At 56.1% G+C, this 11,661-nt stretch overlaps 1 protein-coding gene across 1 annotated transcript; it reads left to right on the top strand.

Annotated features, from left to right (window-relative positions):
• Window positions 1-1,255: 1,255 nt before the first annotated feature.
• Window positions 1,256-8,156, top strand: GCG54_00011271 (Conidial yellow pigment biosynthesis polyketide synthase; the record flags this gene model as incomplete). The annotated part of the gene is made up of 5 exons (XM_045411176.1): window positions 1,256-1,310; window positions 1,419-1,737; window positions 1,808-2,099; window positions 2,152-8,058; window positions 8,112-8,156. 5 exons carry the CDS (start codon window positions 1,256-1,258, stop codon window positions 8,154-8,156), a joined length of 6,618 nt encoding a protein of 2,205 aa, XP_045268234.1.
• Window positions 8,157-11,661: the final 3,505 nt, after the last annotated feature.

Below are 11,661 nucleotides of genomic sequence, written 5' to 3'. Positions count from 1 at the left end.
ATCTGCCCCCTCGACCCGTGGGGATTCCGGTCCGCCCGCTGTGCGAGACCCCCGAGGACTGACCACCGTCTACCGCTGTTGCTGTCGCAGCCAGGCTCGTATTTGCGGAGTTTCACCCGACCGTTTTTGCTGGTGCGCCGCCCTGCTGCGCTGCGTGGCCGTGTTTCGCATCTTCCATCCTGCTTACCATCTTCAGCACTTTCCTCACGCCCTCTAGTGCAGCCTCGAAGTGGTCCCGTCTCTGCCCTGAGATGCTGGCAGCGTCCATCCAGGTCAAGGTCCTTTCGAGAAGCATCGAGACCACCCGATGACCTGACCCAGCAACTGACGGCCAGGTATCTCGCCTTCACCAAACATTACCTTAATCGACCTGTCGTCTTCTCAGACCCGTTTCATCCTAGGCGATCTTCCTCTGCCGCCTAACATCTCGGAGATCGAAACTCCATAACCTCCCAACTGCCATCTTAGGTCCTTCGAAACTCTTCTTGTTAGGTAGCTCGTCGTATTGCTGCTTCGCCCGCCTACATGCCTACCGTATTCAGGCCATGGCTGCGGCCTGTATGCTTCTGATAGAATCGTGGTCCTGGGCAACCCCCTAAGTGGCATCACGTCATGTCTGGTCCAGTTGGCCTTGACAAGCCCCACGGACATGCCCAGTCACTGCTTACTTTCAAGCACAGTCCCAGATGCGCGCTGTCAAGAACACCCCGATACCTGGGTACAACCAAAAGTCCACGATCCACCCTCCCTCGCTCTCCCCCCGTGCCTTTCTGGGTGTGTGGATTCGAGAGTAAGTGGAATAGGCAGAGCGAGAGGGAAAGAAAGGGTGCGTGAGAGATATTGGCAGAATGAGTGAGCAGAAGCCGTGTGTTTTGCCCTGCTCCGCTCGAATTGCTGCGTTGCGGCGTATTTTGGTCCTTTTGCGTCTGTCCGCTTGTCCGTCCTCACCCCAGCACAGAGGAACTGGCGCAAGAAAGCCCGTGTGGCGGCCTCGATCGCTTGCCCTGAACCAATGGGCCTCGACCGATGCGGCAAGACACTGAAAATCATCCATCAGCTTCGGTCACCGAGGAAGCTCAGGGCCGGACTCACGCTATCCACCCGGGCAAGAAAAGGATGGGCCAAGTGGGCACCAAGGGAAGGGGTGCGAAGGGGTGTGTGTCTACATGGGATGTCTTCCATCCACCCCCTTAACCTCACTCCCTCTACCCAGCATGTGTTGCAGGCCATGTTGCAATTCCGCTATCCATCAGCCATGACATTGACAGCTGGGTTGATTATTTCGGGAGGAGGGCCGGTTGTTGGCTTTGGTGTGCACACCCACTGCCTCGAGACCATCTCAATCATATAAGTTCAAGACTCGCTCCCGGCATCTTGAAATCTTGTTCTAGCTGGCACACCGGAACCTCATCACCTAGGAAATCTATGTCGACAACCCTTCAAGATGGCCGACAAGATGTCTTATCTCCTCTTCGGAGATCAGTCACTTGATACCCATGGATTTCTCGCCGAGTTCTGCCGTTCAGGAAATCCGAGCACCCTCGCGAAGACGTTCCTCGAGCAGGCTGGCCAGGCTTTGAGGGAGGAGATCGATGGTTTGGGGAAGTTGGAACGGTCGAAGCTCCCCACGTTCCTGACCCTCCGACAACTCAACGAACGATACCACGCCCAGAGCATCAAGCACCCCGGTATCGACAGTGCCCTGCTTTGCATCACCCAGCTGGCTCACTACATTGAGTACGTCCCCCAAGCCTTCTCAAGGCATGAGACAGAACTCTCGCCGGATTGGTAACTAACACACTCGCAGCCGCACTGAGAAGGAGCCTCAAGATGTCTGCCTTCACGACCAAACGTTCTTCATGGGTCTCTGCACGGGGCTCTTTGCCGCTGCTGCTATCGCCTCGACCCCCTCAGTCTCTACCTTGATACCCCTTGCCGTTCAGGTAGTCCTCATGGCCTTCCGAACTGGCACTCACGTCGGTTCGTTGGCTGAGAGACTCAGCCCGCCGGTCGGCCAATCTGAACCTTGGACCCATATCCTTCCTGGCCTGAAGGAACCCGAAGCCAAAGAGGCTCTCTTTAATTTCCATGAATCTAATGTGAGCTCTCCTGTTGTACACGGCGTCTGTCTCACAAACTAACCTCTCTCAGTACATCCCCGTCGCCAGCCAAGCATACGTTAGCGCTGTGTCGGCATCAAGTCTTGCGATCTCCGGACCGCCAGCAACATTGAAGGCCCTGGATGATCAGAACGTCTTCGGCGTCAAGTCGACGGCGATCCCCGTCTACGGACCTTACCATGCGGCTCACCTCCACGGCACTGCCGACATCGAGAAGATCCTTCGCCTCGACGACCCCAAGGTTACCGAGGCCTTGGAGAAGAGCAAGCCCCGCTCTGCCATTATGTCTGGCACCAAGGGCATCTGGTTCGCTGAGACCAGCACCAAGTCTCTGCTCCAGGCCGTAGCTCACGAGTGCCTCGTCGACGTCCTTCAGTTCCAGAAGGGCATTGACGGCTGCATCGAAACTGCCCGCGACTTTGAGGGATCAACATGCCTCGTCATCCCCTTCGGCCCCACACACAACGCCGAGACCCTCCAGAAGACGATCAAGGACCGTACACAGCTTGACGTTATCGTCCGCCCTGGTCCCAAGATCCAGAGGGAGAGCTACAACTCCAAGATCGGTAACCACGGTCCAGCCGGCAAGTGCAAGCTCGCCATCGTCGGTATGGCAGGTCGCTTCCCCGATGCTGCCAGCCACGAGAAGCTTTGGGAGCTCCTGGCCAAGGGCCTGGATGTTCACAGAGTCGTTCCTGCTGATCGTTTCCCCGTCGCCACTCACTACGACATCACTGGCAAGGCCGTCAACACGAGTCACTCTCAGTACGGATGCTGGATTGAGAACCCCGGTTACTTCGACCCCAGATTCTTCAACATGTCTCCTCGTGAGGCTTTCCAGACCGATCCTATGCAGCGTATGGCGTTGACGACCGCCTACGAGGCTCTCGAGATGTGCGGTTATGTCCCTAACCGTACTCCCTCCACGAGACTTGATCGTATCGGTACCTTCTACGGTCAGACTTCCGACGATTGGCGTGAAATCAACGCCGCCCAGGAGGTCGATACCTACTACATCACCGGTGGTGTCCGCGCTTTCGGTCCTGGTCGCATCAACTACCACTTTGGCTTCAGCGGCCCTAGTCTGAACATTGACACGGCCTGCTCTTCCAGTGCTGCTGCCCTGAATGTTGCCTGTAACTCTCTGTGGCAGAAGGACTGTGACACTGCTATTGTTGGTGGTCTGTCCTGCATGACCAACCCCGACATTTTCGCCGGTCTGAGTCGTGGTCAGTTCTTGTCCAAGACTGGACCTTGCGCGACCTTCGACAACGGTGCTGATGGATACTGCCGTGCTGACGGCTGTGCCTCCGTCATCGTCAAGCGTCTGGAGGATGCCATCGCAGACAAGGACAACGTCCTCGCGGTGGTTTTGGGCACAGCTACCAACCACTCCGCTGATGCCATTTCCATCACCCATCCCCACGGTCCTACCCAGTCCATCCTGTCGAGCGCTATTCTCGATGATGCGGGTGTTGACCCCCTTGACGTCGACTACGTTGAGATGCACGGTACCGGTACCCAGGCCGGTGACGGTACTGAGATGGTTTCCGTCACGAACGTCTTCGCTCCTGCCGATCGCAAGAGACCCGCGGACAGACCTTTGTACCTCGGTGCTATCAAGTCCAACGTTGGTCACGGAGAGGCTGCTTCGGGTGTGACTGCCCTTTGCAAGGTTCTCATGATGATGCAGAAGAATGCTATCCCGCCCCACGTCGGTATTAAGAAGGAGATCAACAAGACCTTCCCCAAGGACTTGTCAGAGCGCAACGTCAACATTGCATTCCACCTCACCCCGTTCAAGAGGAGAGATGGCAAGCCTAGACGTATCTTCGTCAACAACTTCAGTGCCGCTGGTGGCAACACCGGTCTGCTCCTTGAGGACGCTCCCCACTTCAAGCCTGCTGAGGTTGATGCTCGCAATGTCCAGGTCATCACCGTCACTGGCAAGTCCAAGGCTGCCATGATCCGCAACGCTGAGAGACTCGTTGCTTGGATGGAGCAGAACCCCCAGACCCCTCTGTCCCACGTTGCCTACACCACGACTGCTCGTCGCATTCAGCACTACTGGCGTATGAACGTCGCTGCTTCTGACTTGCCTGAGGCTCAGCGCCTTATCAAGGACAGACTCAAGGAGAACTTCAGCCCCATTTCCACTCAGCAGCCCAAGGTTGCGTTCATGTTCACTGGCCAAGGTTCCCACTACGCCGGCCTCGGCAAGGACCTGTACGCCCACTACCGCGTCTTCCGTGACAGCATTGATGAGTTCAACCAGCTGGCACAGATCCACGGCTTCCCCAACTTCCTGCCTCTCATCGACGGCAGCGAGTCTGATGTTACTAAGCTGTCTCCTGTTGTTGTTCAGCTCGGACTGTGCTGCTTCGAGATGGCTCTCGCCCGTCTCTGGGCCTCTTGGGGTATCAAGCCCTCGGCTGTTATGGGTCACTCTCTTGGAGAGTACGCCGCTCTCAACGCCGCTGGTGTCCTCTCTGCCAGCGACACTATCTACCTTGTTGGAGCTCGCGCTCAGCTCCTTGTTGAGAAGTGCACCGCAGGCACTCACGCCATGCTGGCTGTCACTGGCCCTGTCGACGCTGTCATGGAGGCTCTCGGCTCTCAGTCCGAGGCTGTTAATGTGGCTTGCATCAACGGTCCCCGCGAGACTGTTCTCAGCGGCGCTTCTAACAAGGTCAGCGAGATTTCCTCAACCCTTGGTGCTGCCGGATTCAAGTGCACTCAGCTCAAGGTGCCCTTCGCTTTCCACTCTGCTCAGGTTGACGCTATCCTGGACGACTTCGAGACCCTCGCTCGCTCTGTGAGCTTCGAGGTTCCTCAGGTGCCCATCATCTCTCCTCTCCTCGGAAAGATGGTCGAGAACGAGCCTATCAACGCGGCCTACCTCCGCAACCACGCTCGCGACGCGGTCAACTTCCTTGGCGGCCTTGTTCACGCTCAGCAGTCTGGCTCCATTGACGAGAAGACTGTCTTCCTTGAGATTGGCCCTCACCCTGTCTGTGCCAACTTCGTCAAGTCCTCATTCGGCATCAGCTCCATTGCTGTTCCCACTCTTCGCCGCAACGAGTCTACCTACAAGGTTCTTAGCAACACTCTGTGCACTCTCCACACTGCCGGCATCAACCTTGACTGGGACGAGTTCCACCGCGACTTCAGCGACTGCACTCGCCTCCTGGACCTCCCCACCTACTCTTTCGACGAGAAGAACTACTGGCTTCAGTACACTGGCGACTGGTGTCTTACCAAGAACCGTGGCCCTGCTGCCGTCAAGGCTCCTCTCCAGATTGAGCCGGCGAAGCCCAAGCTCTCCACCACCTCTGTGCACGCGATTACCAACGAGGACGTGAAAGGTGACATCGCTATCATCGAGACCGAGACTAACCTGTCTCGTCCTGACACTCGTCCTCTTGTTGAGGGCCACCTGTGCAACGGTGCGCCTCTGTGCCCCTCGACCCTGTACGCTGATATGGCGATGACCATCTGCGACTACGCCTACAAGATGCTTCGCCCCGGTACTGAGGACATTGGCTTGAACGTCGCCAACGTCGAGGTTCCCAAGACTCTCATCTTCGATGAGAAGATTGATGCCCACATCCTCCGCACCACGGTCACTGCCAACGCCGCTCTTGGCTACGCCGACGTCAGCTTCCACACTGGCGAGGGCTCCAAGAAGGTCGAGCACGCACACTGCAAGGTCGTGTACGGCAGCACCGAGCAGTGGGCTGATGAGTTCGAGCGTGTCACCTACCTCATCAAGGGCCGCGTTGATGCTCTTGAGGAGGCTGAGAGACAGGGCAAGGCCTCCAAGATTGGCCGCGGCTTGGCTTACAAGCTCTTCAACGCCCTCGTCGACTACGACCCCAAGTACCAGGGCATGGAGGAAGTCATCCTGGACAGCAAGTCTTGTGAGGCTACTGCGAAGGTTACCTTCCAGACCACCGACAAGGACGGTAGCTTCTTCTTCAACCCTTACTGGATTGACAGCTGTTGCCACATTTCTGGCTTCATCATCAACGGTACTGATGCTGTTGACTCTCGTGAGCAGGTCTTCATTTCTCACGGATGGGGATCTCTCAGATTCACTGAGAAGCTCGACCCCAAGAAGTCTTACCGCTCTTACATCCGCATGCAGCCTGTCAAGGGTACCAAGATGATGGCTGGTGACGCGTACGTCTTTGACGGCGACCGCATCATCGGTGTTGCCGGCGATGTTAGATTCGCCTCCATCCCCCGCAAGGTCCTCAACATGGTCCTGCCGCCCCGCGGACGTGCCCTTGCTGGCGCTGCTCCCGCTCCTGCCGCTGCAGCGGCCAAGGCCGCCCCCGCCAAGGCTGCTCCCAAGGAGAAGGCTGGCAAGGAGAAGGGCACCAAGCAAGTCACCGCCAGCAACCTCAAGACTGTCAATGCCAAGCTTGCTAAGCGGTCTGTCGTTCAAGAGGTCTTTGACATCTTGGCCAAGGAAGTCGGTGTTACCCACGACGAGCTTGCCGACAACATTGCCTTCACCGATCTTGGCTGTGACTCTCTCATGGCCCTGACCGTTTCTGGCAGGATGCGTGAGGAGCTTGACATCGACATCGACTCTCATGCCTTCGTCGAGTACCCCACCATCGGTGCCTTCAAGGCTTTCCTCGCTCAGTTCGAGACTGCCGACCGCAAGGACAGCTACGTACAGGACTCTGGTGACTCCAGCGGCTCCGTTTCTGAGACTCCTGAGCTCGAGTCAGACTCTAACGTGACCACTCCCTACGAGGAGAGTGATCGCTCGGTCAAGGGCGAGGGTGACGATGAGGCTTCTGGTGACCTCCAGAACATCCTCCGCGACACTATTGCCACCGAGATGGGCGTTGAGGTTGATGAGATTGTTGCCGCTCCTGATCTAGCTGCTCTGGGTATGGACTCTTTGATGAGTCTGTCCATCCTGGGCACGCTTCGTGAGAAGTCTGGCATGGATATTCCCAACGACCTTTTCGTCACCAACCCCTCTCTGCTTGAGGTCGAGAAGGCTCTTGGCATTGGCCCAAAGCCCAAGCCCAAGGCTGCACCCCCGAAGTCTGCTCCGGTTCGTCGTGAGCCCAAGGTTCAGCCTACCAAGGAGATTAACACTCACCCTGGTAACACCACCGCTTCCATCACCAAGCCTCCCCCACCCAAGGAGATTGTCGACAACTACCCTCACCGCAAGGCCACATCAATCCTCCTCCAAGGTAGCACTCGTACTGCCACCAAGAACCTCTGGATGGTTCCTGACGGTTCGGGTTGCGCCACCTCCTACACCGAGATCAGCCAGGTCTCCTCCGACTGGGCTGTCTGGGGCCTCTTTTCTCCCTTCATGAAGACCCCTGAGGAGTATAAGTGCGGCGTCTACGGCATGGCTTCCAAGTTCATTGAGGCCATGAAGGCCAGACAGGCTAAAGGCCCCTACTCCCTGGCAGGTTGGTCTGCGGGTGGTGTCATCGCCTACGAAATTGTCAATCAGCTCACCAAGGCTGGCGAGACCGTCGACAACCTCATCATCATCGATGCCCCTTGCCCCATCACTATCGAGCCTCTCCCGAAGTCTCTCCACGCCTGGTTTGCCTCCATTGGACTCCTCGGCGAGGGTGACGACGAGGCTGCCAAGAAGATTCCTTCTTGGCTCCTCCCCCACTTCGCTGCCAGTGTTACCGCCTTGAGCAACTACACTGCGGAGCCTATCCCCAAGGACAAGTGCCCCAACGTCATGGCGATCTGGTGCGAGGATGGTGTATGCCACCTTCCCACCGACCCTCGCCCGGATCCTTACCCGACGGGCCATGCGCTCTTCCTCCTGGACAACAGGACCGACTTCGGCCCAAACCGATGGGACGAGTACCTGGACGTCAACAGGTTCAGGACTAGGCACATGCCTGGTAACCACTTTTCCATGATGCATGGCGACTACGTAAGTCTCCTCATCTTAACCTTCATCTTTTGAATTAACTAACATCCTCTTAGGCCAAGATGCTTGGACAGTTCATTCGTGAAGCGGTTTGCGAGTAAGGAACCACATAGCGGAATGCATATGAGCACACGCATTGCAGGTTATAGAAGGGACACAGGACATTACATGAAATGCGAGCATGGATATGAGACTGATTTTTCTTTTCTTGATCATTGTTTATTCTTCATTTTTCTTGTCATCATTTCTTTTCCATCCTGTCTTAACATTGATATCCGCTCCCTGTACAAGTGCGACAGCATCTCACACAAACTCATACGAATCATTCCTTATTATGTTGGAAAGGCGAAGGAGGAGGAATAGGTGGAAAGAACGCAAGGCAAATCACTTTGGGGCGTTGTTTTATCCTGGAGGGACACGGGAGCGCGTCACAAAGTCATTGTCTCATAATGGGTTCGGAATTTTCCTTTCGTCATGAAGTCGTTCATCGTCTTTCCTTACAATCATGGTATCTGGCGGTGTTCAAGTGTCTCTTTTTTGTCGGAATTGGTTCAGACGGTTCATAGAATGTACGCTTTGAGTAGCCGTACCCCCTTAAGATAGTAGTACTCTCGAGTTTGAATACACGAAGTCAAAATTACCTGTCTGTTCCTCGATCTTGATCTTTGCGCTAATAACATGTTAGTTCTCACTGCTGTCTTCAGTATGAGCGCGAAAGCATGCCCATCCCTGGGAATTGTCTGCTTCCCCTGACACAATTGTCTTGTTGTGGCCACCAGTTCGCACATGTCCTGCCAAAGCCGCAGCCCACCCCTCTCACCCAAAGAAGAGACTTGCGACGGTTTCTTAAACTCTGTTTCTTCGCGTCAACCACCACACGGCACACGCAGACGGCACATGGCCTCGCAGACATGCGTCTTGCTACGTCCACGGCACCTCATTCCACCGCCACATCACCACCACACCTGCCCGCCGAAAAGTCGATGGAAGCGCCCGACTCGTGATCCGTCACTACCACGACCCTCCCATCCCCAGGACATCCTAGTCCCCCTCGTCAGAGTCATCTGGTCTCTGACAAGCAACATCCAAGTCGACAGCCGGTCCCTGGAACCTTTTCCCCCATCATCCCTTCATGCCATCCACCCCCAAGGAAGGGAACGTCATGCGATGACATCTGCAAAGGGACAACGGCCGGCGGGATGTGGCCTTACTTGCGACTGATGATACCCCGCGATTTCGCCAGAAACAACCTCATCCCTGTATCGTTTATGATACACCCGGGCCCGCGATCTTCGATCCTCGATCTCGGGTCACATAACCGCAACGGTCGAAGACGGCGATGCGCCCGTTCAATATTGCAGAGAGAGAGAGAGAGAGGGCGCGTGAGGGCTTGTATGTTCCAGATGACTCTAAAGCAACAGCTGGTACCGCTCTCGAGAGCCAAGCCCCATCCGAAGACGAGACACCCGAGTCGATACGAGAGTCTTGAAGAGAACGACAGCACATGCCAAGAAAACGATTTGCATTCCTGGATTACGAGAGAGGGCTCTCAAATATCACCCTGCCCGACAAGGCTACACCTTCCAAGGCCCCAAGAGCCGCAACATTCCAAAGACCCTCCCAGTCAGCCCCATCAGGCTCTCTTTCCCACAATGTCAGCGGCTGGGAATCGCCTGACATTCGTCATGCCATAGCCGCCGCCGCCCGCGCTGCGCTTCTCTTCCCGTCTCCCGCGCGTGCCCGATCATATCCGAGTCAAGACATCTCTTACATACACAACCCACACCCACGACCTAGATCTCGACCACTTCAGCCCTTTTTCTACGCCCCTCCCTTCGAGACCACACACAAACATATCCGTCCGGCATTCATCCCACGCACCCGCAGATTTCCCCTCCTCCTCCCTTACCTGCGGGGTTGAATCAAGGTCCGCGCCTCCGCCTCAGGGTTCTCCCATGTCTCTGTGTCTCTGCTGTCTTAAACATATGCAACAATCACATGCACCTGACCACGCGACGGACTCGCACGAGGCGTGGCTATGTGCTTCCTCCTCCCTTTGCAGAGTATAGAGAGAGACAGTGAGATTGATGCAGAGACGTTTATCTGATGCAAAGACATCTTGGAACGTCCTGCCCTCCCCCAAAGAGATGGTCAGCTTATGTTTTGTGTCGTCATAGGTTCATCACCAAGCCAAGTTTGATGAGTAAGACATCAGCAGACGGCCGCAGGATGAATGGTGCATAACCTACGTGAGGCCTATGCATGCTGAACGGTCTGGAAGAGGTCATCTTTCCTAAAAAGACCTGCAGTGTTCGGCACCGACTATCCAGATGGACTTGGGGCGCGTCCAAGATGCGGGATAATTTTGCATCGAGGCCCGGCTTGTGAGGGTCGTCCTGTCATCCGCCGTCGCTCCTGGGCATACATGCACGCAATGAATATGCACATCTTCGTGGTACGCCTTCCAGCCTCTTAGGGACATGCCAGGCCCCCAGCTGTGTATTGCGCTGCACTGCACCGGGTCGTCTTCGCCATGCGCTCTCTCGCTCGCTTCGAGAAGCGAAAGGTCGGATCTCCCGCGTCGATCGATCTCCACTGCCATGGGGCCTCCAGTCTGCAACCCCCCGTCGGTGAGTAGCAGCAGGCGGCATAATCTCATGCCAGTCGTCGTAAAAACAGCTGCTCAGCTCGCTGATCATAGAACTTGCAGCATCGCAGCGGGAGAGGAGAGTGGTATTCCGAATCGGCACCCCGGTCATCAAAACCCTGGACTCGTGCGAGAGACAAAAGAAAAAAAATGCCCGTCAAGGGCCCCGCTCTGCTTGTACGACGTCGACGCAATCTTCAGGTCGATTCTCCCTTCGCAATCCACGGCCGCCGGCGCCAAGAAGATAACTTTTCAGCGTCACCAGCGTGGCCCTCGAGTCCTGTGACCTAGACTATCGAATGCTGTAACACGACTAGATAAACACGAGAACTGGTGGCATGGGACCTTTGAAGACGATGCGCCGGTCAGGCATTGCATGAGAGAGGTATTCGTACATACACGCCGCGACATGTATGATCTTTTCGAATCCCGGGCTCTTCTTCCTCCCCAGGACCCTGCCAAACGCACGAAATGCCAACGGCGCGTGCCGTTGGGAAGAATAAAAAAACATCCCGACCGCTCGTCGGCTGGCCCTGCGAGAGACGCCCTCAAACCCCGAGAGTTGTGTGCCGTGAAATTAGCAGTTACACAGCGCGACGGGAAACCCAGCCTCCCTTGCGGACGCAAAAGCGAAGCGACAAGGGGGCCTTGCCTCTTCGCTTGCTCAAAATGTCATCGTCATCAAATCTGCACCATCGCGACTGTCGTAACAGCGTACCGTGGACACGGCACCCGGAAGCTCCTCCGGCTGAGGAACAGGAGAAAGAAAGGATCCGACGCCGCGGGATCGTCGAGGTAGTAGGCTGTGTGCCTTTGTTCTTTTTCCCAATGTTGGTTCTCGTCTTGGACGTCAAGACTCAGATTTAAGGCCCCACTCGAAGCTGCTGCGATGGTCGCACAGCCGGTCAGCTGCACGAAATTCTCGACGAGAGAACAATCTGGATGCCTCAAGTGAGGCA

This window comes from Colletotrichum gloeosporioides, assembly GCF_011800055.1.
Source record: "Colletotrichum gloeosporioides strain Lc1 chromosome Unknown consensus_17, whole genome shotgun sequence".
NCBI lineage: Eukaryota > Fungi > Ascomycota > Sordariomycetes > Glomerellales > Glomerellaceae > Colletotrichum > Colletotrichum gloeosporioides.
This window is presented reverse-complemented; position numbering and strand designations above follow the sequence as displayed.